The sequence below is a fragment of the Somniosus microcephalus genome, chromosome 13, assembly GCF_052327205.1.
Source record: "Somniosus microcephalus isolate GS21.2 chromosome 13, FLI_Smic_1.0, whole genome shotgun sequence".
NCBI lineage: Eukaryota > Metazoa > Chordata > Chondrichthyes > Squaliformes > Somniosidae > Somniosus > Somniosus microcephalus.
The window spans coordinates 194,383,960-194,410,047 of NC_140999.1; the positions used below are offsets into that span (position 1 = coordinate 194,383,960).

The window sequence follows — 26,088 nt, forward strand, 5'->3', positions numbered from 1 at the left end:
AGTGCGGCGCTCCCTCAGTACTGAATTATCAGCCTGTATTTTTGTGCTCAAGTCTCTGGAGTGGGACTTGAACCCACGACCTTCTGAGTCAGAGGCGAGTGTGCTGCCCACTTTGTTTTAATATATTATTTATTAAAAATTAAAAACATTTACAACATGGTGATCATTCCATTGTATCACACAAATCCATTCCGCCACTCTGCACAGCCATTCCTCCACCACACATTAACATCAAAACCTGAAGTTCAATTTGTCTCCCATAACATATATTAATCTATTGTACTTTCAAAAGGCTGGCATTTATTGTCCATCCCTCGTTGCCCTGAGAAGATGGTGGTGAGCTGCCTTCCTGAACCGCTGTAGCAGTTTAATAGAACTTAGTGCCTCGTTCAGGCACTTCAGAGAGCAGTTAAGAGCCAACCATGTTGCTGTGGGGCTGGAGCCACATACAAGCCCAGACCGGGCAAGGACGGCAGGTTTCCTTCCCTAAAGGACATTAAGTGAACAAGTTGGGTTTTTATGACAATCCGACAGCTTCATGGTCACTTTTAATTTCCAAATTTTCTTCTAACTGACTTCACCTTCTCAAACGGCCATGGTGGGATTTGAACTGCCATGCTCTGGATTATTAGCCCAGTAACATAACCAGTTCCGCTAACTGTACCCCAACTGAATTAAGAACATAAGAACCGAAGAATTAGGAGCAGGAGTTGGCCGTTCGGCCCCTCGAGCCGGCTCCGCCATTTAATGAGATCGTGGCTGATCATCTGCCTCAACTCCATTGTTTCAGGGCAAACGTTGACCAGGCTGCCTCCACCCGCTCATCGACCATTCGCTCATCGACCACTCTCTCATCGACCACTCTCTCATCGACCACTCTCTCATCAGACTCTGTTAAGAGGAGAAAGGATCAAACGCTTCTGCTTTGGCAGGTGTCAAGCACGAGCACGATCGATGACACAGGATCCCTCGATTCAGTAACACCACGCACCCCAAATAAACTCAGCAGAACTTCAGGTACAATAACAACTTCTTTCATTTTTCATTCACTTTTAATGCTCTTGAAATATGAGTGCCACTGACGTTTAACACACAGGGCAGGTACAGTACGGGTTAGATACAGAGTAAAGCTCCCTCTACACTGTCCCATCAAACACTCCCAGGGCAGGTACAGCACGGGTTAGATACAGAGTAAAGCTCCCTCTACACTGTCCCATCAAACACTCCCAGGGCAGGTACAGCACGGGTTAGATACAGAGTAAAGCTCCCTCTACACTGTCCCATCAAACACTCCTACGGCAGGTACAGCACGGGTTAGATACAGAGTAAAGCTCCCTCTACACTGTCCCATCAAACTCTCCCAGGACAGGTACAGCATGAGTTAGATACAGAGTAAAGCTCCCTCTACACTGTCCCATCAAACTCTCCCAGGACAGGTACAGCATGGGTTAGATACAGAGTAAAGCTCCCTCTACACTGTCCCATCAAACACTCCCAGGGCAGGTACAGCACGGGTTAGATAGAGAGTGAAGCTCCCTCTACACTGTCCCATCAAACACTCCCAGGGCAGGTACAGCACGGGTTAGATACAGAGTAAAGCTCCCTCTACACTGTCCCATCAAACACTCCCAGGGCAGGTACAGCATGGGTTAGATAGAGAGTAAAGCTCCCTCTACACTGTCCCATCAAACACTCCCAGGGCAGGTACAGCACGGGTTAGATAGAGAGTAAAGCTCCCTCTACACTGTCCCATCAAACACTCCCAGGGCAGGTACAGCACGGGTTAGATACAGAGTAAAGCTCCCTCTACACTGTCCCATCAAACACTCCCAGGGCAGGTACAGCACGGGTTAGATACAGAGTAAAGCTCACTCTACACTGTCCCATCAAACACTCCCAGGGCAGGTACAGCACGGGTTAGATACAGAGTAAAGCTCCCTCTGCACTGTCCCATCAAACACTCCCAGGGCAGGTACAGCACGGGTTAGATACAGAGTAAAGCTCCCACTGCACTGTCCCATCAAACACTCCCAGGGCAGGTTTAGATACAGAGTAAAGCGCCCTCTGCTGTACACTGTGCTAAAGTCATGAAAGCTCTCTACCGCCCCCAGGTGACATTTTTCCATTTCACACCGTGGTCGTCCTGTGGCCTCGAATGGTGACTGGGGAAGGATTGTGGTGGGAGTGGGAGGGAGGGGTCGGCCCCAGCCTGACCCTGTGACCCTGCATTGGCAATAAGAGGGGAAGCCACCTCACAATGTCTCCTGACACTGACTGAGGGACAGTCTCCTGGGCGTCAGGATTAACTGAACGGCAGACTTACATTTCAGTGGCGCCTGTCACATCCACAGCAGCATCCCATCAATGAGTAACAGTCACTGACGTCATGTGGGCAACTATTTAGTACACAGCAAGCTCCCATGAACTGCAACTGAGGTAAATGATGATCTGTATTCCTGGTGTAGGTGGAGGGTTAAGTATTGTCCAGGATACTGGTGGGGGGGCTGGGGGAACTCCCCCGCTCTTCTTCAAAATATTGCCCTGGGATCTTCTACATCTACCTGAGAGGGCAGACAGGGAAATACCTTAACGTCCTAGCAGAAAGACGGCACTTCTGACAGTGCAGCGCTCCCTCAGTACTGCCCCTCCCACAGTGCGGCGCTCCCTCACTACTGCCCCTCCGACAGTGCAGCGCTCCCTCAGTACTGCCCCTCCGACAGTGCAGCTCTCCCTCAGTACTGCCCCTCCGACAGTGCGGTGCTCCCTCAGTACTGCCCCTCCGACAGTGCGGCGCTCCCTCAGTACTGCCCCTCCGACAGTGCGGTGCTCCCTCAGTACTGCCCCTCCGACAGTGCAGCACTCCCTCAGTACTGCCCCTCCGACAGTGCAGCACTCCCTCAGTACTGCCCCTCCGACAGTGCGGCGCTCCCTCAGTACTGCCCCTCCGACAGTGCAGCACTCCCTCACTACTGCCCCTCCCACAGTGCGGCGCTCCCTCAGTACTGCCCCTCCGACAGTGCAGCTCTCCCTCAGTACTGCCCCTCCGACAGTGCAGCACTCCCTCAGTACTGCCCCTCCGACAGTGCGGCGCTCCCTCAGTACTGCCCCTCCGACAGTGCGATGCTCCCTCAGTACTGCCCCTCCAACAGTGCAGGGCTCCCTCAGTACTGCCCCTCCGACAGTGCAGCGCTCTCTCAGTACCGCCCCTGCGACAGTGCGGCGCTCCCTCAGTACTGCCCCTCCGACAGTGCAGCGCTCCCTCAGTCCTGACCCTCCGACAGTGCAGCACTCCCTCAGTACTGCCCCTCCGACAGTGCGGCGTTCCCTCAGTACTGCCCCTCTGACAGTGCAGCGCTCCCTCAGTAATGCCCCTCCGACAGTGCGGCGCTCCCTCAGTACTGCCCCTCCGACAGTGCAGGGCTCCCTCAGTACTGCCCCTCCGACAGTGCAGCGCTCCCTCAGTACTGTACCTCCAAAAGTGCAGCACTCCCTCAGCACTGTCCCTCCGACAGTGCGGCGCTCCCTCAGTACTGTCCCTCCGACAGTGCGGCACTCCCTCAGTACAGCCCCTCCGACAGTGCGGCTCTCCCTCAGTACGACGCTCCCTCAGTACTGCCCCTCCGACAGTGCGGCGCTCCCTCAGTACTACCCCCCCCGACAGTGCGGCTCTCCCTCAGTACTGTCCCTCCGACAGTGCGGCGCTCCTTCAGTACTGCCCCTCTGACAGTGCGGCACTCCCTCAGTACTGCCCCTCCGACAGTGCGGCGCTCCCTCACTACTGTCCCTCCGACAGTGCGGCTCTCCCTCAGTACTGCCCCTCCGACAGTGCGTCACTCCCTCAATACTGCCCCTCCGACAGTGCGGCGCTCCCTCAGTACTGCCCCTCCGACAGTGCAGCGCTCCCTCAGTACTGCCCCTCCGACAGTGCGGCGCTCCCTCAGTACTGCCCCTCCGACAGTGCGGCGCTCCCTCAGTATTGCACTGGAGTGTCAGCCTGGATTTTGTTCTGAAGTCTCTGGACTGGGACTTGAACCCATGACCTTCTGACTCGGGGGTGAGTGTGTTCCCCACTGATCCACAGCTGAGAGGTAATTGTTGGTGAGAGTTCCACAAACAGTGGGAGTGATGTATGAGTTGACTTGCTAATAATTAGATGCTGAGAATCTGAATTAAATACAACGGCTGATCGTGTACATGTAGCAATGCAGTCACTTTATTTCTGTGAGCAAAGTTATGATAGTTGAAGAGTTCAGTCATTAAACATAACTTATCCTACTTATAAGTTATAAGATCATTTATAATTATCAGGAAAGATTGAACAGGCTGGGGCTCTTTTCTCTTTTCCACTTGCGGACGAGACCAGAACTAGGGGCCATCGATATAAGAGAGTCACTAATAAATCCGATGGGGAATTCAGGAGAAACTTCTTTACCCAGAGAGTGGTGAGAATGTGGAACTCACTACCACAGGGAGTGGTTGAGGTGAATAGTACGGATACATTTAAGGGGAAGCTGGATAAACACATGAGGTAGAAAGGAGTAGAAGGAGATGCTGATGGGGTGAGATGAAGAGGGTGGGAGGAGGCTGGTGTGGAGCAGAAACACCAGCACGGAGCAGTTGGGCCGAATGGCCTGTCTCTGTGCTGTATGTTCGATGTCAATTGCAATCAGGCTCTAATGTACATTATAGGACCCCAATTTGCATATTAAATGTAGCCTCTCTCCTGTAAAGTCTATGTCCTTCTTTGACAGGAAGAAATGCTAAAGACAAGGCACCGGTCAGAACACTACACCTCCCTTCATTCCCTTGCGACCCCTTGGATTTTCTCAGCGTCTCGCTGTATTACACCAAACTGGTGGTCCAGATCAGCAGGGCCATTGACCAGACGGGGACAGAGGACTCCGAGACCCTCGCCGTCTGCTTCTACCTGCGTGGGATTGTGCGGCTGGCCCAGGGCCAGTCGCTGCAGGCTCTGCTGGACTTCCAAAGCCTGGAGAAGATCAACATGAACTTTTTCCCCTGGGACCTGGTCAAGCACACCCTGGAATCAATGACTCCGGAGCAGCTCCACAATGTGCAGGAGACTGAGGAGCTGAAGGGCCTCTTCTACGGAATCATGGAGAAGCACTGCGACACGGTCAGGCAGGAGGAGAGCATAAAGAACTTTGAGCTGCCCAAGACGCCGCTCAACAAGCAGGATTTCGGAAACCATATCCAGGCCGCGGGAATTGTCACCAATCCCAACACCACCGACCGTCTATTCGACATCCTCACAGGAGGTGAGCACTAGCGGCATGTTAGGGGTCTATTGCCGAGAGTCCAGTCTGACTCCAGACACGAGCAGGGCAGGGTGGTTCCAACTGGAGCTCTCTCGCCCCCAAAGGCTGTGGATGCTGGGGGACACTTGGAGCTTTCGAGACTGCGATCGATCGATGTTTGTTGGGTATCGAGGGGCATGGAGCAAAGGCGGATAAATGGGGTTGAGGTACAAATCAACCAAGATCTAATTGAATGGTGGAGCAGGCTCGAGGGGGCTGAATGGCCTTCACCTGTTTCTAACATAACCCACTCGAGGGGCTGAATGGCCTTCTCCTGTTCCTGTGGAACAGGCTCGAGGGGCTGAATGGCCTCCTCCTGTTCCTGTGTAACAGGCTCGAGGGGCTGAATGGGCCTCCTCCTGTTCCTGTGGAACAGGCTCGAGGGGCTGAATGGCCTCCTCCTGTTCCTGTGTAACAGACTCAAGGGGCTGAATGGCCTCCTCCTGTTCCAGTGTAACAGGCTCGAGGGGCTGAATGGCCTCTAGTTGTTGTGACTGGATAATTTGGTGGGCCTTTAGCCCCTGGGTCCTAGGTTTGAATACTCCCTCTGCTGGCTGTAAGGGATGCTCACCAATCTCTTGGCCTATGACCTCAGCACCATCGCTTCCCACAGGTATCTCACGGGAGATTGGCGATCTCTCTCTTACCCTTTCACAGACACCGTGAGGAGGAGGTAGAAAGTATATTAGCCCCACCTGTCTGTGCAGAGGTAGACACCCAGGCCTAGAAATTCAGCGGCCTGCGCCACCAGTTTGCGCCCAAAGAGGGCTTTTGCGCCACTGTGCAAACCTACCGCCATATTTAGTGGGGCGCTAATGGCGGCGTTAGCCAGTAGCGCTGCGCCGCCACCGATGACGTCATCGGTGTGCGCAGCGCCCCGCTATCGCCCCGTTGGCCATATTTGGTCGCTGCCGCCTCCCCCGCGCCGGCCGCAAACAGCGACCGGTACACGGGGCCTACCTGTGCCGGTAGTGGGGCGAGTTAAGGTGGAGGTGCGGCCGGCCGCTTTTTCGGCGGCCGCCTGCCAGCACCTCCGTCCCCGGCCTCCTGCACCGCCCCCCGCGGCATTGCCGGCTGTTTCCCGAGAGCCCGGCACTTCTCCTTGGTGCCGGGCTCATTTGCCGGCACTCGCGAGCGGGGATTGCGCTGTTGCAGGCACCTCCCCCTTAAGAGTGAGAGGAAGGCCTGCAGTACCGCAGGCTGCCGTGCCGCAGCGAGTGGCGCTGCGGCACTTTGCACGCCGATATTCAGTTTCAGCGCCCCAAGCGGGGCGCCGAAACCCTTGTTTAGCGGCCGGCTTCCACTTGGGGCGCTGAAACTGAATATCCCGCTGGCGCAAGTGGCTCCGTGCGCAGCGGTAATTCCGGCGCCCAGACGAGCTGGGCGCCCCTAACTGAATTTCTAGGCCCAACTGTTAATTATACCGAAGGATCTCGCCCAGGCCTTGTTGAATCCGTGATTCTTAAAGTATGATGTTTTCCAATAACTAGACGGAGGCTGTAACTTAACAATCAACAGGTGTTTACTGGAGGAGGGTAGTCTAAAGACTAACAGTACAGAGGCATGCTCAAGGCTCATATACAGGTGTGGTCACTGCCAGTACTACAGTATACAGGAGCTGTAAAAGTAGTTCTCTCTTAAAGGTACATACACCACAGCCTTGTTCCCTCCAGGCTCGCCTATTCCAACACTCTCCTGGCCGACCTCCCACATTGCACCCTCTGTAAACTTCAGCTCATCCAAACCGCTGCTGCCCCGTGTCCAAACTCGCACTGAGACCCGTTCACCCATCACCCCCTGTGCTCACTGAGACCCGTTCACCCATCACCCCCTGTGCTCACTGAGACCCGTTCACCCATCACCCCCTGTGCTCACCCCGAGACCCGTTCACCCATCACCCCCTGTGCTCACTGAGACCCGTTCACCCATCACCCCCTGTGCTCACTGAGACCCGTTCACCCATCACCCCCTGTGCTCACTGAGACCCGTTCACCCATCACCCCCTGTGCTCACCCCGAGACCCGTTCACCCATCACCCCCTGTGCTCACCGAGTCCCGTTTACCCATCACCCCCTGTGCTCACCGAGACCCGTTCACCCATCACCCCCTGTGCTCACCCCGAGACCCGTTCACCCATCACCCCCTGTGCTCGCCCCGAGTCCCGTTCACCCATCACCCCCTGTGCTCACTGAGACCCGTTCACCCATCACCCCCTGTGCTCACCGAGTCCCGTTCACCCATCACTCCCTGTGCTCACCGAGACCCGTTCACCCATCACCCCCTGTGCTCACCCCGAGTCCCGTTCACCCATCACCCCCTGTGCTCACCGAGTCCCGTTCACCCATCACCCCCTGTGCTCACCCCGAGTCCCGTTCACCCATCACCCCTGTGCTCACCGAGTCCCGTTCACCCATCACCCCCTGTGCTCACCGAGTCCCGTTCACCCATCGCCCCCTGTGCTCACCGAGTCCCGTTCACCCATCACCCCCTGTGCTCACTGAGACCCGTTCACCCATCACCCCCTGTGCTCACTGAGACCCGTTCACCCATCGCCCCCTGTGCTCACTGAGACCCGTTCACCCATCACCCCCTGTGCTCACCCCGAGACCCGTTCACCCATCACCCCCTGTGCTCACTGAGACCCGTTCACCCATCACCCCCTGTGCTCACCCCGAGTCCCGTTCACCCATCGCCCCCTGTGCTCACCGAGTCCCGTTCACCCATCACCCCCTGTGCTCACTGAGACCCGTTCACCCATCACCCCCTGTGCTCACTGAGACCCGTTCACCCATCACCCCCTGTGCTCACTGAGACCCGTTCACCCATCACCCCCTGTGCTCACCGAGTCCCGTTCACCCATCACCCCCTGTGCTCACCGAGTCCCGTTCACCCATCGCCCCCTGTGCTCACCGAGTCCCGTTCACCCATCGCCCCCTGTGCTCACCGAGTCCCGTTCACCCATCACCCCCTGTGCTCACCGAGTCCCGTTCACCCATCGCCCCCTGTGCTCACCGAGACCCGTTCACCCATCGCCCCCTGTGCTCACTGAGACCCGTTCACCCATCATCCCCTGTGCTCACTGAGACCCGTTCACCCATCACCCCCTGTGCTCACCGAGACCCGTTCACCCATCACCCCCTGTGCTCACTGAGACCCGTTCACCCATCACCCCCTGTGCTCACTGAGACCTGTTCACCCATCACCCCCTGTGCTCACCCCGAGACCCGTTCACCCATCACCCCCTGTGCTCACCGAGACCCGTTCACCCATCACCCCCTGTGCTCACCGAGACCCGTTCACCCATCACCCCCTGTGCTCACTGAGTCCCGTTCACCCATCACCTCCTGTGCTCACCGAGACCCGTTCACCCATCACCCCCTGTGCTCACCCCGAGACCCGTTCACCCATCACCCCCTGTGCTCACTGAGACCCGTTCACCCATCACCCCCTGTGCTCACTGAGACCCGTTCACCCATCACCCCCTGTGCTCACCGAGACCCGTTCACCCATCACCCCCTGTGCTCACCCCGAGTCCCGTTCACCCATCATCCCCTGTGCTCACTGAGACCCGTTCACCCATCACCCCCTGTGCTCACCCCGAGACCCGTTCACCCATCACCCCCTGTGCTCGCTGAGACCCGTTCACCCATCACCCCCTGTGCTCACTGAGACCCGTTCACCCATCACCCCCTGTGCTCACCCCGAGACCCGTTCACCCATCACCCCCTGTGCTCACCGAGTCCCGTTTACCCATCACCCCCTGTGCTCACCCCGAGACCCGTTCACCCATCACCCCCTGTGCTCACCGAGTCCCGTTCACCCATCACCCCCTGTGCTCACCGAGTCCCGTTCACCCATCACCCCCTGTGCTCGCACCAAGTCCCGTTCACCCATCACCCCCTGTGCTCACCGAGTCCCGTTCACCCATCACCCCCTGTGCTCACCGAGTCCCGTTCACCCATCACCCCCTGTGCTCACCCCGAGTCCCGTTCACCCATCACCCCCTGTGCTCACCGAGTCCCGTTCACCCATCACCCCCTGTGCTCACCGAGTCCCGTTCACCCATCGCCCCCTGTGCTCACCGAGACCCGTTCACCCATCACCCCCTGTGCTCACTGAGACCCGTTCACCCATCGCCCCCTGTGCTCACCCCGAGTCCCATTCACCCATCGCCCCCTGTGCTCACCCCGAGACCCGTTCACCCATCACCCCCTGTGCTCACCGAGACCCGTTCACCCATCACCCCCTGTGCTCACCCCGAGTCCCATTCACCCATCGCCCCCTGTGCTCACCCCGAGACCCGTTCACCCATCACCCCCTGTGCTCACCCCGAGTCCCATTCACCCATCACCTCCTGTGCTCGCACCAAGTCCCGTTCACCCATCGCCCCCTGTGCTCACTGAGACCCGTTCACCCATCACCCCCTGTGCTCACTGAGACCCGTTCACCCATCACCCCCTGTGCTCACCGAGACCCGTTCACCCATCACCCCCTGTGCTCACTGAGACCCGTTCACCCATCACCCCCTGTGCTCACCAAGACCCGTTCACCCATCACCCCCTGTGCTCACTGAGACCCGTTCACCCATCACCCCCTGTGCTCACTGAGACCCGTTCACCCATCACCCCCTGTGCTCACCGAGACCCGTTCACCCATCACCCCCTGTGCTCACTGAGACCCGTTCACCCATCACCCCCTGTGCTCACTGAGACCTGTTCACCCATCACCCCCTGTGCTCACTGAGTCCCGTTCACCCATCACCCCCTGTGCTCACTGAGTCCCGTTCACCCATCACCCCCTGTGCTCACTGAGACCCGTTCACCCATCACCCCCTGTGCTCACTGAGTCCCGTTCACCCATCACCCCCTGTGCTCACTGAGTCCCGTTCACCCATCACCCCCTGTGCTCACTGAGACCCGTTCACCCATCACCCCCTGTGCTCACTGAGACCCGTTCACCCATCACCCCCTGTGCTCACCCCGAGACCCGTTCACCCATCACCCCCTGTGCTCACTGAGACCTGTTCACCCATCACCCCCTGTGCTCACTGAGTCCCGTTCACCCATCACCCCCTGTGCTCACTGAGACCCGTTCACCCATCACCCCCTGTGCTCACCGAGACCCGTTCACCCATCACCCCCTGTGCTCACCCCGAGACCCGTTCACCCATCACCCCCTGTGCTCACTGAGTCCCGTTCACCCATCACCCCCTGTGCTCACCGAGACCCGTTCACCCATCACCCCCTGTGCTCACTGAGACCCGTTCACCCATCACCCCCTGTGCTCACCGAGACCCGTTCACCCATCACCCCCTGTGCTCACTGAGACCCGTTCACTCATCACCCCTTGTGCTCACTGAGACCCGTTCACCCATCACCCCCTGTGCTCACTGAGACCCGTTCACCCATCACCCCCTGTGCTCACTGAGACCCGTTCACCCATCACCCCCTGTGCTCACCCCGAGACCCGTTCACCCATCACCCCCTGTGCTCGCTGACCTACACTGGCTCCCAGTCCGACAACGCCTCAATTTTAAAATTCTCATCTTCATGTTTAAATCAGCCCATGGCCCTCGCCCCCTCCCTATCTCTGTAACCTGTAATCAATAGGAATGCAATCTAGTCCTTTATTTTATTTGTCTCTGTCAAATCAGCCCGAAGTCTACACATTTCTAAAGTGAATGGACCCAGCTCTTTAAGCCTCTCTGGTTTTATTGAAGCCGGGAATCATTCTCGTGATCCGCCTCCTGAAGCGTTTCCACAGCCTCTGTAACACCCACCGTGCCGCCAGTATTCTAAATGTGAGAGCAGGGCTGGGCTGCCATGTAGAATCATCGAATGGTACAGCATGGCAGGAGGCCATTTGGCCCATCGTGCCTGTGCCGGCTCTTTGAAAGAACTAGAGAGGAGATGAAGAAAAAATTCTTCACCCAGAGGGTCGTTGTGATCTGGAACGCGCTACCTGAAAAGATGGTGGAATCAGATTCCACCGGAACTCTCAAAAGGCAATTGGGCGTGTGTTTGAAGAGGACGAAATTGCCAGGATGTGGGGAAAGAGCAGGGGGAATGGGACTAATTGGAGAGCTCTTTCAAAGAGCCGGCACAGGCAGGATGGGCCGAATGGCCTCCTTCTGCGCTGTGAGATTCTATGGCCTCTATCCAATTACACATGCCCTGTCTAGGTTCATACATGAAGTGTGGTCACTTGGGTGAGGTACTGGGTGGTGGGCAGCTTCCATGGAGCTGAGCCCCAGTGAGGACTCGCGTCTAGAGGAGAGAGGATTGGGAGAAACCTGTCCGGTTGTCCAGTAAAACCTTCGGTGCTATCCTTGGTCCCGTCAGAGATGCCAGTTATTGGCACAGATCTTGCTGGAGTGGGGCATCTGGTGCAGTTAGTTAGACTTTTTCCTGCACTCATCAGCACGAATATGATTTAGCGCCGTATGTTCCTGTGAGTGCGAGCTGATAACGACAAGCGAGCGAGGGCAACGGGGCATCTGGGGCCTCAGTGAACAACCGGACCAACAGTCTGTCTCCTTAACCAGTGAGATTTAAGGATTGAGAAAGAAACAGGAACGACGGAGAAGGAAATTGGGGGAATTAAGAGTTAAATCAGGTCCAGAAAGAGAAATAAAGAGAGGGGAAGAAAGGTTGGATTGAGAGAGAGAGAAAGAGACAGAAAGGAAAAGACAGGGGAAAAAATGTAAAAAATTAAAATTTGACATTTAAAAAATTCTCTAACAACAATTCACTACATGCAGGAATGAGATTGAACAGCTTAAATTGTTCCCTTTCTGGGCCGGAGAGATTGATTGGCATTGTATTAACAATTACCAAATCGTTAAAAAGGATACTTACGCTCTTAATCACCAGCGCCATCTTTCTTATAGAATCACAAATCTTACAGCACAGAAGGAACCATTCAGCCCATTGTGCCTGTTGAAAGAGCTCTCCAATTAGCCCCACTCCCCAGCTCTTTCCCCTAGCCCTGCAATTTAGTCCTCTTCAAGTACGTGTCCAATGGCCTTCTAAAAGTTCCTGTGGAATCTGATCCCACCACCCTGTCAGGTAGTGCGTTCCAGATCACAACAACCCTCTGTGTGAAGGAATTTCTTCTCGTGTCCCCTCTGGTTCTTTGCCAATTATTTTAAATCTATGACCTCTCGTTGCCATGGAGGGAGTGCAGCGAAGATTCACCAGGCTGATACCTGGGATGGCAGGAATGACGTATGAGGAGAGATTGGGTCGATTGGGCTTATACTCGCTGGAGTTTAGAAGAATGAGAGGGGATCTCATTGAAACTTATAACATTCTAACAGGACTGGACAGACTAGATGCAGGAAGGATGTTCCCGATGGTCGGGGGAGTCCAGAACCAGGGGTCACAGTCTAAGGATAAGGGGTAAGCCATTTAGGACTGAGATGAGGAGGAATTTCTTCACCCAGAGAGCGGTGAACCTGTGGAATTCTCTACCACAGAAGGCAGTTGAGGCCAACTTATTAAATATATTCAAGAAGGAGTTGGATATATTTCTTAAGGCTAAAGGGATCAAGGGATATGGGGAGAAAGCAGGGACCGGGGACTGAATTTGGATGATCAGCCATGATCTCATTGAATGGCAGAGCAGGCTCGAGGGGCCGAATGACCTACTCCTGCTCCTATCTTCTATGTTTCTATGTTTCTATGTCACTGACCCACTTGCCAGAGGAAAAAGGTTCTCCCTACTCGCTCTGTCACAACCCCTCATCACTTTGAACTCCTCTATTAAATCTCTCCTTAACCTTCTTTGCTCTAAAGAGAACAATTCCAGCTTCTCCAGCTTCTCCACATAACAGAACTCCCTCATCCCTGGTACCATCCTGGTAAACCTCCTCTGCACCCTCTCCCGGGCCTTGACATCTTCCCTAAAGTGTGGGGCCCAGAATTGTACACAAAACTGCAGCTGAGGCCTAACCAGAGATTTGTAAAGGTTCGGCTTGACTTCCTTGTTTTTGTATTCAATGCCCCTATTTACAAAGCCAAGTATCCCATACACTTTCTTAACCGCCTTCTCAACTTGCCCTGCCACCTTCAAAGATTTCTGAATATGCGCCCCCAGGTCCCTCTGCTCTTGCACCCCCTCAAATAGTCCCACTTAGATTATACTGCCTCTCCGTGTTGTTTGTCCCGAAGTGCATCACTTCACACATATCCACATTAAATTGTATCTGCCATGTGTCTGCCCATTTCACCAGTCACAGAAATCACAGAAATCACAGAAACCCCACAGTGCAGATAGAGGCCATTTCGGCCCATCGAGCCTGCACCGACACATATCCCACCCGATCCCCGTAACCCCTACACCAACACCTTATCCCCGTAACCCCACGTATTTAATCCCCCTAACACTAAGGGTCAATTTATCATAGCCAATCATCCTAACCCGCACATCTTTGGACTGTGGGAGGAAACCGGAGCACCCGGAGGAAACCCACGCAAACACGGGGAGAATGTGCAAACTCCACACAGACAGTCACCCGAGGCCGGATTCGAACCCGGGTCGCTGGCGCTGTGAGGCCTTGTCTGTCCTTCTGAGGTCTTCTACTATTATGCTCACTATTAACTGCGTTGCCAAGTTTTGTATCGTCCGCAAACTTTGAAATTGTACTCCCTATACGCAAGTCTGGGTCATTTATATATAACAAGAAAAGCAGTGGTCCCAATACCGAAAGCTGGGGACCCCGCTGCATACTGTGTTCACCACTGTGCTCCGCCTCCTGTTCCTTAGCCAATTTCATACCCGAGTTACTGCCGTCCCTTTAAAACCATGGGCTTCGATTTCTGTTATGTGGCACTTGGTCAAATGCCTTTTGAAAGTCCATATACACAACATCTACTGCACTACCTTCATCAACCCTCTCTGTTAATTCATCAAAGAAATTGATCAGGTTAGTCAGAAACAATTTGCCTTTAACCAATCCATGCTGCGGTGAGTTTAACGGGCAATTAATGTGCAAACCCAGCAAGTTCTTAAAAATACCGGGGTGGCGAAGGGCATGGTTATGTTTGTGCAAAGGGTGGAGCGGCGTAAATCGACCAGCGAGTTCTGGAGATTCCCGGCCCACGGTGTTGCTCTTAATCCCGCGAACCTGCCGACCAGTTTGCGTGTTAATAACTGCGCACATCATTCACGCACCCTTATTTTCCCAGCAGGATTTAGCCCATTGCCTTTTGATGTGGGAGCAGGGGGGCCTTGGGATCAGTGGCAGCGTTCCTGCCTCCGAGTCGGAAGGTGAAAGGTGCGAACTAGCCAGTCCCAGCGAGCGGAACAGCGGCTCTGAATCCTGGGGTCACGCCCAGCGGGGTTGGGGGTAGGTGGATGGTGGTCTTGTGTCCGACGGGTGTTGGTCCCCCCCTCCACATCGTGAAGGGTAGGTGGGCTCGTCCTCGGTTGCTGCCCACCCGAAAGAAGGGAAGCTCAATCAGTAAGAAGCTCACGTGCAATGTGTTCTCTCTCGCTCTTTTTTTGGCCCGCGCGGCCCCTGTATCGGGCTCCACTGGCCATTCGATAGTCCGCGCATGTGCGTTTTTTTTATTTAAAAGCCGAATGTGCGGGTCCCGCAGAGTGCCACGTGGCCGCACAGCTTAAAGGAGGCGTGGCTGGTGCGCGAGACTTGAGTTCGGACCTGCCCCGGGGGCAGAACACAGCGGGCAGACTTTCAGATGTTGCAGATCCTCATTTCCTAGGCACTGATGCAAAATCTATTCTTTTCTTTAATTTGTGCAGAGACGGCAAAAAGGGGAAACTCCAAGAAGAAAAAGAGCAAAAGCAAATAAAATGTCAGCAAACTCCTTTAAAGAGCAAACCTGCCGATCCTCTTGTGGCTTTTGTTATTCGCAGCGACGCTCTCTTTCTCCAAAGCACCTTTCATTCTCAGTTTAAAATAGACGGGCCTGGAAATCCGGCCGCGGGAGACCCCCGTTTCCCGGGTGTTACTCAGCCCCCAATATGGCGGGCGGAAAGCGCGGCCCCCGTTACCGGATGGAAGCGCGTCAACCCGCCATGTTGGCAAAGGACAAAAGCTAATCAACCGGCGTGCAGCGCCCCAGGCCTGACTCGGGCATTCGGCCCTGTCCCTGTGCAAACACGGGGCCTGGCGCCTGCGTGAGGCCCCCACTCCAAGCTCGGTTTGCCCCCAGGCTGCCTGGAAAACCCAGGCCCAGGGACCGGGCCGGACTGGGCCGCCCGCTGCCAACAAGGCAAGTTTTGGCGATTCTACTCACCTTGAGTGCGGAGCCGGGAGGGGGAGTTGTCGTTCCACAGGCTCGCTCGCCCCCGACCTCCCCCCGCCCCCCCCCACCCACCCGCCCCCACCCTCCCTCATTCCCCACCCCCTGCGCGCATGAAAACGGGCCTGCCCGAAATTCTAGGGTTTGAAGCCTCGCTTGGAGCCTGACACTCCAGTCCAGTCCAGACAGGAGTGCTGCCGTGTGGGAGCAGGTTTGATGCTTCAGGTGGAGTCTGAACATCCCTCGGCACCGTTCAAAGAAGAACTGGGACTTTTCCCAGTGTCCCCAGCCGACAATTCACACCGCCAATGACAGATTGTTGCTGTTTGTGGGATCTTGCTGTGCACAGAAAAATGGCTGCCACACTCGCCTGCGTGACGGTCACTGCAGTTCAAAATAATTTGTTGCAGATGAAGACACTTTGAGACATGATTTGGGCCAATATCATTTTTTTTCCCCCTCATCTGTTCTTGGGGTGAGGGGGGCACCCGCAGGGTAGCGTTCGTCGCCCGTTCCTAGTTTCCCAAAGGACATTTAAAGTCAACTAGACAGCGGGGCTGGAGACAGGCGTAGGCCCAGACCAGGTCAGGGCAGCGGCCCCCATTCCCTGAAGGGCAACAGCGAGCCAGTTGGGTTCGCTCGGAGAGTCTGGCAGCTTCACGGCTGCTTTCCCCTGGTGCCAGCCCACAGATCACCGGATTTATGGAATTGTTCCACACCTTGCCAAGCTGGGGTTTGCACTCGCGACCCGTTGGGTTGCTAGTCCCATACCGTAACTGCTGGCCTTCCGTACCTGTCTTATTGCAAGTCTTTCCATCCACTCAACTCCTGCTCTGATTTACATCACTCTTAAAGATCATCGTTTTACCCCCTGCCCGTTTCTGTCCACCAACTCCCTCCGGTGGGAGTCTTGCTCCTGTCTGAGGATTGCAATTCCTGCATCCTATGGAATATGTTGGTAATTCCCGCTGCTCCTTTGGCCAGAGAGCGAGGGAGAAGCAACAGCAGCAGAGCTGGGAATATCCCGACCTCCCCAGTGGGAAGCCCCTCCATTAAACCTACAGGACCGGTAAATCTAACAGAAAGCTTTCACTACCGGTGTTGGCGGTACATGGACACTCACGCACTCACACACGCACTCACACGCGCACACACTCACACTCACACTCACACACACGTACTCACACTCTCACACACTCACACAAGCACACACTCGCTCACTCACTCACACACCGACCTCACAAGTAGGTGGGCTAAGTCTAGAGCCATATTACAGAAAGGCAGGGTAATGAGAACAAAAGACAGACAGACTTGCATTTCTCCAGCGCCTTTCACACCCTCAGGACGTCCCAAAGCATTTTACGTACAGCAAGCTCCCACTGCCTGTTTTGAAGTCCAGTCTTGCCCCTTTTGGAGGCCAATTTCCCCATTTTCCCTGACCTGCAGAAATCTGTCGCTATGCAGAGGTAACCACTGCCTCGTGTGATCCAATCACATGAAGGAGATTATTGCCCTTGAGAGGGTCGGAAGAAAATTACTAAGAAAAAGACTTGTACTCCTACAGCGCCTTTCATGACCACTGGACGTCCCACAGTGCTTTACAGTGAATGAAGTACTTTTTGAAGTGTAGTCACTGTTGTAATGTGGGAAACGCAGCAGCCAATTTGCGCACAGCAAGCTCCCACATACAGCAATGTGATAATGACCAGATAATCTGTTTTAATGATGTTGATTGAGGGATAAATATTGGCCCCAGGACACCGGAGAGAACTCCCCTGCTCTTCTTTAAAATAGTGCCGTGTGATCTTTTACATCCACCTGAGAGAGCAGACGGGGTTTTAGTTTAACGTCTCATCCGAAAGACGGCAGCTCCGACAGTGCTCATATGCTCAGGCCTCAGGAGTGGGGCTTGAACACAGAACCTTCTGACTCATGGGCAAGAGTGCTGCCCACTGAGCCACGACTCAGAAAGAGTAGGAAAGGAAGTGGCATTAATAGCCCTTGACCAGCCCATGTAACCCATGATGGGCACAACCAAAACCTGGCAGAAAATCGGCAAGCTCGCTCAGAAAGGCCACAGTGGTGGGCAGCGTGGGAAACAGGACTGTCAGATTGGTGACTTGGACGTTCTCTTCCAAGATTGGGGTTTGGGCAGCGTAGAGTTTCTAACGTAAGCAAGACTTGTAAAGCTCCCTCTCTAGGTGTGTGTCTGTGTCCTACGTTCCCGAGGGAATTGTTCTGGGATCCCTTTCATTCACAATATTGTTGGATGATATGGATCAGGGTGGTGATGATGCAAAGCCAACAGTAGGAAGGAGATTAATCAACTTCAGAGGGACTATGATTATGTAGATGGTCAGTGGATGTTTTATGGTCACTTAATCCCATTTACAGGAATTGTTTGCAATCTTCCTTTGTGAAAACTGTTGGGAAGAATCCATTCAATAATCTGCCGTAGATTGATCACCTGGACCGGTTTTACCCAATTTACTCTTTAGCACATTTACCTGTCCTTTGACTTTATTATTATTAATGTAATACTTCTTGGTGTTTTTTGCTGCCCTCTGCAACTTAACCATCGACTTAACACTTGAATTCTCCGCCCCAGTCCCACTCTGACCTCACTGTCCTCGGCCTCCTACACTGTTCCACTGAAGCTCAACATAAGCTCGAGGAACAGCACCTCATCTTTCGATTCGGCACTTTACAGCCTTCCGGACTCAACATTGAGTTCAACAATTTATATCTATCAGGAAAGGATGAACAGGCTGGGTCTCTTTTCTCTTGAAAAAACAAGACTGAGGGGTGACCTAGTCTTTAAAATGATGAAAGGTTTTGATAGAGTGGATACAGAGAGAGTGTTTCCACTTGTGGGGAAGAGCATAACTAGAGGCCATCGATATAAGATCGTCACCAAGAAATCCAATCGGGAATTCAGGAGAAACTTCTTTCCCCAGAGAGTGGTGAGAATGTGGAACTCGCTACCACAGGGAGTGGTTGAGGGGAATAGTATCGATGTATTTAAGGGGAGGCTAGACAAGCACATGAGGGAGAAGGGAATCGAGGGTTACGCTGATAGATTTAGATGAGGAAAGACGGGAGGAGGCTCGAGTGGAGCATAAACGCCGGCATGGACTGGTTGGGCCGAGTGGCCTGTTTCTGGGCCGTATAGCCGATGTCATCTCAGACCAGAACCTCTGCCCCATTTTTTCGGACAGCAGCTGTTGGTGATGATTCTGCCATTCCCAGTTACACCTCCTCTAGACCCATCTTTCGTTTCTTTACTTGTCCCATTACCATCTCCTTTTGCCTCGCACCATCATCCTTTTTGTCATTTAATCTCTCCAGCCCTCCAGCCTATCACAGACCTTCCCTTGTTCTTTCCTCCCCTCCCCCCCTTTCCCGGCCCCTACACTTGTTTAAAAACCTGTTAAATCTCCAACTTTTTCCACTTCTGATGAAGTGTCATCGACCTGAAACGTTAACTCTGTTTCTCTCTCCACAGATGCTGCCTGACCCGCTGAGTATTTCCAGCATTTCCTGTTTTTATTTCAGATTTCCAGCATCTGCAGTATTTTGCTTTTCTATCCATCCACTCCCTCTCTTCCTCTCTCTAATACTTTCAGTAGCTCCTGGGAAGCCTTCAGTATAAATCCCACCCTCCCTGCTCACTCGCTAGGTTCCTACCAACCTCCTTATAAGCCCAGGTCTAGTTCTTGCTGCCGTTCCTGCTCCTGTTTAACTCCATATTTCATCCGTTGTTTGATATTAAAGTCTGGTTTCCCAATTAATTAAATCCTTCCAGAATCTTCTCACCGCTACAGAATCGGTTTACCCGAAGTCCTGTCCCACCGTTTCTGGCCTTAGCTTTGCTGCGATATCCTCTCTTAAGGGTGCGGTGATCGCTGGACGCCAGCTACTCACCACCCGCCAGGCTCCTGAGCTACAGAGTCTCCGCTCTCGCTGAGTATGTTTGTATTCTCACACCTCCCTCCTACTCGTCCCTGATCTGTCCAATTCAACCTATTCCATGCTGAAATCTCCCATCGTCATCTGAAACCCTCCTTGTTCACCCAACAGTTCCTCGGCCACCTGCTCACCTTGTGTTAATGTCTACAGCAGTTACCAATTAATCATTTGCCCCACCCCCCTTTATCACGACCTGGTTCCATCCATATTACTTCAACCGTACCCCCTCAGCTGCCCTCCCCACTGGTTTCCTTAAAGCCCGTCACCTGACAGGAACCCTACGGGCTGATAGGACATGTGAGAACCTCGGGGATCAGGGCTTGGATCTAGGCCACCGCGACAACACGAAGGTCTCCCCGCTGTCCCCAACCAGCTGACAGTTGTTGAGTCTATTAGTTTGGATAGGTTTCCATCCAATGGGATCATTCCCAAAGGACATATGGGCGTCCTTGAATTCGGAGTTGTCACCTGTTTTTTGGAATCTGGCTGTAGCAGTTTATAGACTGTGAGAAGTGGAAGTGGGCTCGTCAGAGTCTGACATTGAGATGTGTGTTGCCATACAGGGGGTTTCTGCTGGATCGTCCCGGGGGAGGTATGGCGGGGGCGGGGGGGGGGGCGTTTGCCATACTGTAGATCTAACGGAAAACTTGCACGACTGTTAGCGGTGCTGCCGTGGACCTAAGTTGCACGCACCCACACACACCAATCAGGCGGCCTAACAGACAAAGACATATGGGAGAAAGGCAGGGGGAAGAGAATTAAGAAAGAGTAGGAAAGAAAGAGGCATTAATAGCCCCTGTAACCCAGGTGTCGGCAGAATTTGCTGCCTTCAACCACATTTATGTTTTGGGAACAATTGTAAACCTGGTGATTGGAAGTTTAACTTCCGTTAGTCTGTCCCGGGTCAGCAGCCCAGAGCAAGGGGCCAACGTGAAATGAGTTTGGCGTAGTTTGCCAATTTTGTGCCAAGTTTTGGTTGTGAGTTTGTGCCCATTGAGATTAGGGGGGGTTTAATGTCCCCAATACTTGCAGAGCGGGAAAAAAAATATTTTATTAATGGCGATATAACCGGGACCGTGCAGAAGCAAAGGTACAGAAATCACTAAAAGCTAGTGGACAGGTACAAAATATAATCAAAATAGCTAGTGGAATGTTGGCCTTTATCTCGAGGGCTGGAATGTGTACAGAGCTCTGGTCAGACCCCACCTGGAGTGACTGGGTTCAGTTCCGGGCCCCGCTCCTCAGGACGGATATATCGGCCTTGAAGGGGGGGCAGCGCAGATTCCCCAGAATGATACCGGGGCTGAAAGGGTTAAATTACGAGGACAGGTTGCACAGATTTGAATTGTACTCCCTTGAATGTAGAAGGTTGAGGAATGATCTAATCAAGGTATTGAAAATGTTAATGTTTATTAAAAGGAGTTGATCGGGTCGATACAGGGAAACTCTTTCCTCTGGTGGGGGGAGTCCAGAACAAGGGGGCAGAACCTTAAAATTAGAGCCAGGCCGTTCAGGGGTGATGTCAGGAAGCACTTCTTCACACAAAGGGTGGTGGAAATCTGGAACTCTCGCCCCCAAAAAGCTGTTGAGGCTGGGGGTCAATTGAAACTCTCAAGACTGAGGTTAATAGATTTTTGTTGGGTCAGGGGATCGAGGGATACGGAGCAAAGGCGGGTAAATGGAGGTGAGGAACAGATCAGCCTTGGCTCGAGGGGCTGAACGGCCTCCTCCTGTTCCTGTGTAACAGGCTCGAGGGGCTGAACGGCCTCCTCCTGTTCCTGTGTAACAGGCTCAAGGGGCTGAACGGCCTCCTCCTGTTCCTGTGTAACAGGCTCGAGGGGCTGAATGGCCTCCTCCTGTTCCTGTGTAACAGGCTCAAGGGGCTGAACGGCCTCCTCCTGTTCCTGTGTAACAGGCTCGAGGGGCTGAACGGCCTCCTCCTGTTCCTGTGTAACAGGCTCGAGGGGCTGAACGGCCTCCTCCTGTTCCTGTGTAACAGGCTCGCGGGGGCTGAATGGGCCTCCTCCTGTTCCTGTGTAACAGGCTCGAGGGGCCAAATGGGCCTCCTCCTGTTCCTGTGTAACAGGCTCGAGGGGCTGAATGGCCTCCTCCTGTTCCTGTGTAACAGGCTCGAGGGGCTGAATGGCCTCCTCCTATTCCTGCGTAACAGGCTCGAGGGGCTGAATGGCCTCCTCTTGTTCCTGTGTAATAGGCTCGAGGGACTGAATGGGCTTCCTCCTGTTCCTGTGTAACAGGCTCGAGGGGCTGAATGGCCTCCTCCTGTTCCTGTGTAACAGGCTCGAGGGGCTGAATGGTCTCCTCCTGTTCCTGTGTAACAGGCTCGAGGGGCTGAATGGTCTCCTCCTGTTCCTGTGTAACAGGCTCGAGGGGCTAAATGGCCTCCTCTTGTTCCTGTGTAACAGGCTCGAGGGGCTAAATGGCCTCCTCCTGTTCCTGTGTAACAGGCTCGAGGGGCTGAATGGGCCTCCTCCTGTTCCTGTGTAACAGGCTCGAGGGGCTGAATGGCCTCCTCCTGTTCCTAACGTTCCTTTGAAACACTTTTCTTTGTCACTTGATTCCCTTCAGGGCAGCAGAAGCTAATTGAGCCAAAGATGTTTAACGAGCTGTACTCCCGCTGGAACGAGATTAAGTCAGAGGTGGACAGCATCACGCTGGCTCCCGAGGTGGCGAAGAACCTGCTGGAAAACGAGCGAGTCTGGAAGGTGTCGAATCCGGTGAAGACCAGCTACGGGCTGGGCCGCGTGGCGCTCAGTCAGAAGCGCTTGTTCCTCCTGACGGAGGCGCACCCGTACTGCAAGGAGATTGCTCGCTTCCGAGATATCGAGGTAGGCTTTGAGTACGTCCAATCACCACATTCTCCATTGAAACAACCTTCCTCCTGCCCTCGGCTGCGGATTTTACAACAGCCCATTTTTCAGGCGTCTGAGAGGCCCTCGTACATTTATATCGAGTGTACCGCACAGAAACAGGCCATTCAGCCCAACTGGTCCGTGCCGGTGTTCCTGCTCCACACGAGCCTCCTCCCACCCTCTTCATCTCACCCTATCAACATAACCCTCTATTCCCTTCTCCCTCATATGCTTGTCTAGCCTCCCCTTAAATGTATCTATACTATTCACCTCAACCACTCCCTGTGGTAGCGAGTTCCATATTCTCACCACTCTCTGGGTGAAGAAGTTTCTCCTGAATTCCCGATTGGATTTATTAGTGACTATCTTACATTGATGGCCCCTAGTTCTGGACCCTCCACAAGGGGAAATATCTTCTCTATATATCGCCGTTCCTTCCTCGTCACTGGGTCAAACTCCCTCCCTATCAAACCCTTTCATAATTTTAAAGACCTCCATCAGGTCACTCCTCAGTCTTCTCTTTCCCGATGGTTATAACCTCTCAGTTCTCGTATCATCCTTGTAAATCTTTCTTGCACCCTCTCCAGTGCCTCTATATCCTTTTTATAATATGGCGACCACTGAGTGCAGTGCTCCAAGGTTCGATACAAGTTTAATATAACTCCTGCTTTTCAATTCTATCCCTCTAGAAATGAACTCCAGTGATTTGCATTTTTAATGGCCTTATTAACCTGTGTCACTACTTTTAGTGATTTGCGAATCTGTACTTTGAGAAGCTGCAGTCCGTGTGGTGAAGGTGCTCCCACAGTGCTGTTAGGGAGGGAGTTCCAGGATTTTGACCCAGCGACGATGAAGGGTCGGCCGATATATTTCCAAGTCAAGATGGTGTGTGACTTGGAGAGGAACTTGGAGGTGGTGGTGTTCCCATGCGCCTGCTGCCCTTGTCCTTCTAGGTGGCAGAGGTCGCGGGTTTGGGAGGTGCTGCCGAAGAAGCCTTGGCGAGTTGCTGCAGTACATTTTGTAGATGGTACACACTGCAGCCACGGTACGCCGGTGGTGGAGGGGATGGATATTGAGTCAAGGGGCAGGGGCACTGATCCAGCAAACTCCTCTGCCCTGCAGTGTCACTGCCATGGCCTGAAGGCACACTCCATGTCTGTCCTTTCCTGTGTACAGGCGCACAGTGTAGCAGCTTAAATACACGGAGGGATTTATTTTGTGTCCCCTTCGAAAACTGCACCTGGATTTCTGTTTCTTTTAAAGGGCCAGACACAACTAGTGGTCTGAACTGGGTTCCTGCATTCACAGGTGGCCCACCCCAAAATGGTTCTGATTGGGTCCCTTCACACAAACAATTCACCGTTCAACAACAACAACTTGTATTTATACAGCGCCTTTAATGTAGTAAAACGTCCCAAGGTGCTTCACAGGAGCGTTATCACCATGATTTGACACCGAGCCACATAAGGAGATATTGGGACAGCTGACCAAAAGCTTGGTCAAAGAGGTGGGTTTTAAGGAGCATCGTAAAGGACGAAAGAGAGGCGGAGAGGTTTAGGGAGGGAATTCCAGAGCTTGGGGCCCGCTGAAGTCACGGCCACCAATAGTGGAGCAATGGAAATCGTGGACGTGCAAGATGTCAGAATTGGAAGAGCGCTGAGATCTCGGGAGGGTTGTGGGGCTGAAGGAGGTTCCAGAGATAGAAAGGGGCGAGGCCGTGTAGGGATTTGAAAACCAGGATGAGAATTTTGAAATCGAGGCGCTGCCAGATCGGGAGCCAATGTAGGTCAGCGAGCGGTGGGGGTGATGGGTGAACGGGTCTCAGTGAGCACAGGGGGTGATGGGTGAACGGGTCTCAGTGAGCACAGGGGGTGATGGGTGAACGGGTCTCAGTGAGCACAGGGGGTGACGGGTGAACGGGTCTCGGTGAGCACAGGGGGTGATGGGTGAACGGGTCTCAGTGAGCACAGGGGGTGATGGGTGAACAGGTCTCAGTGAGCACAGGGGGTGATGGGTGAACGGGTCTCGGTGAGCACAGGGGGTGATGGGTGAACGGGTCTCCGTGAGCACAGGGGGTGATGGGTGAACGGGACTCAGTGAGCACAGGGGGTGATGGGTGAACGGGACTCAGTGAGCACAGGGGGTGATGGGTGAACGGGTCTCAGGGTGAGCACAGGGGGTGATGGGTGAACGGGTCTCGGGGTGAGCACAGGGGGTGATGGGTGAACGGGTCTCAGTGAGCACAGGGGGTGATGGGTGAACGGGTCTCAGTGAGCACAGGGGGTGATGGGTGAACGGGACTCGGTGAGCACAGGGGGTGATGGGTGAACGGGTCTCAGTGAGCACAGGGGGTGATGGGTGAATGGGTCTCAGTGAGCACAGGGGGTGATGGGTGAACGGGTCTCGGTGAGCACAGGGGGTGATGGGTGAACGGGTCTCGGTGAGCACGGGGTGATGGGTGAACGGGTCTCGGGGTGAGCACAGGGGGTGATGGGTGAACGGGTCTCAGTGAGCACAGGGGGTGATGGGTGAACGGGTCTCAGTGAGCACAGGGGGTGATGGGTGAACGGGTCTCTGGGTGAGCACAGGGGGTGATGGGTGAACGGGTCTCAGTGAGCACAGGGGGTGATGGGTGAACGGGTCTCGGTGAGCACAGGGGGTGATGGGTGAACGGGTCTCGGGGTGAGCACAGGGGGTGATGGGTGAACGGGTCTCAGTGAGCACAGGGGGTGATGGGTGAACGGGTCTCGGTGAGCACAGGGGGTGATGGGTGAACGGGACTCGGTGAGCACAGGGGGTGATGGGTGAACGGGTCTCGGTGAGCACAGGGGGTGATGGGTGAACGGGACTCGGTGAGCACAGGGGGTGATGGGTGAACGGGTCTCAGTGAGCACAGGGGGTGATGGGTGAATGGGTCTCAGTGAGCACAGGGGGTGATGGGTGAACGGGTCTCGGTGAGCACAGGGGGTGATGGGTGAACGGGTCTCGGTGAGCACGGGGTGATGGGTGAACGGGTCTCGGGGTGAGCACAGGGGGTGATGGGTGAACGGGTCTCAGTGAGCACAGGGGGTGATGGGTGAACGGGTCTCAGTGAGCACAGGGGGTGATGGGTGAACGGGTCTCGGGGTGAGCACAGGGGGTGATGGGTGAACGGGTCTCAGTGAGCACAGGGGGTGATGGGTGAACGGGTCTCGGTGAGCACAGGGGGTGATGGGTGAACGGGTCTCGGGGTGAGCACGGGGTGATGGGTGAACGGGTCTCAGTGAGCACAGGGGGTGATGGGTGAACGGGTCTCGGTGAGCACAGGGGGTGATGGGTGAACGGGACTCGGTGAGCACAGGGGGTGATGGGTGAACGGGTCTCGGTGAGCACAGGGGGTGATGGGTGAACGGGACTCGGTGAGCACAGGGGGCGATGGGTGAACGGGTCTCAGTGAGCACAGGGGGTGATGGGTGAACGGGTCTCAGTGAGCACGGGGTGATGGGTGAACGGGTCTCGGTGAGCACAGGGGGTGATGGGTGAACGGGTCTCAGTGAGCACAGGGGGTGATGGGTGAACGGGTCTCGGGGTGAGCACAGGGGGTGATGGGTGAACGGGTCTCGGGGTGAGCACAGGGGGTGATGGGTGAACGGGTCTCAGTGAGCACAGGGGGTGATGGGTGAA

The 26,088-nt window shown here is 54.4% G+C and overlaps 1 protein-coding gene across 7 annotated transcripts in view; it reads left to right on the forward strand.

Moving 5' to 3' along the window:
* The window catches only part of LOC147108938 (DENN domain-containing protein 3-like), a 168,834-nt gene that overhangs the window by 114,811 nt on the left and 27,935 nt on the right, over window positions 1-26,088 (forward strand). For all 7 annotated transcript variants that reach the window (XR_015080690.1, XM_086005903.1, XM_086005898.1 and 4 more), the window contains exons 13-15: window positions 791-1,017; window positions 4,752-5,279; window positions 22,142-22,401. Coding sequence is in view for 6 of the 7 variants with exons in the window: in XM_086005903.1 (XP_085862029.1) it covers window positions 791-1,017; window positions 4,752-5,279; window positions 22,142-22,401 (1,015 nt within the window). In the remaining variant the exon portion in view is untranslated. The remainder of the gene's footprint in view (window positions 1-790; window positions 1,018-4,751; window positions 5,280-22,141; window positions 22,402-26,088) is intronic.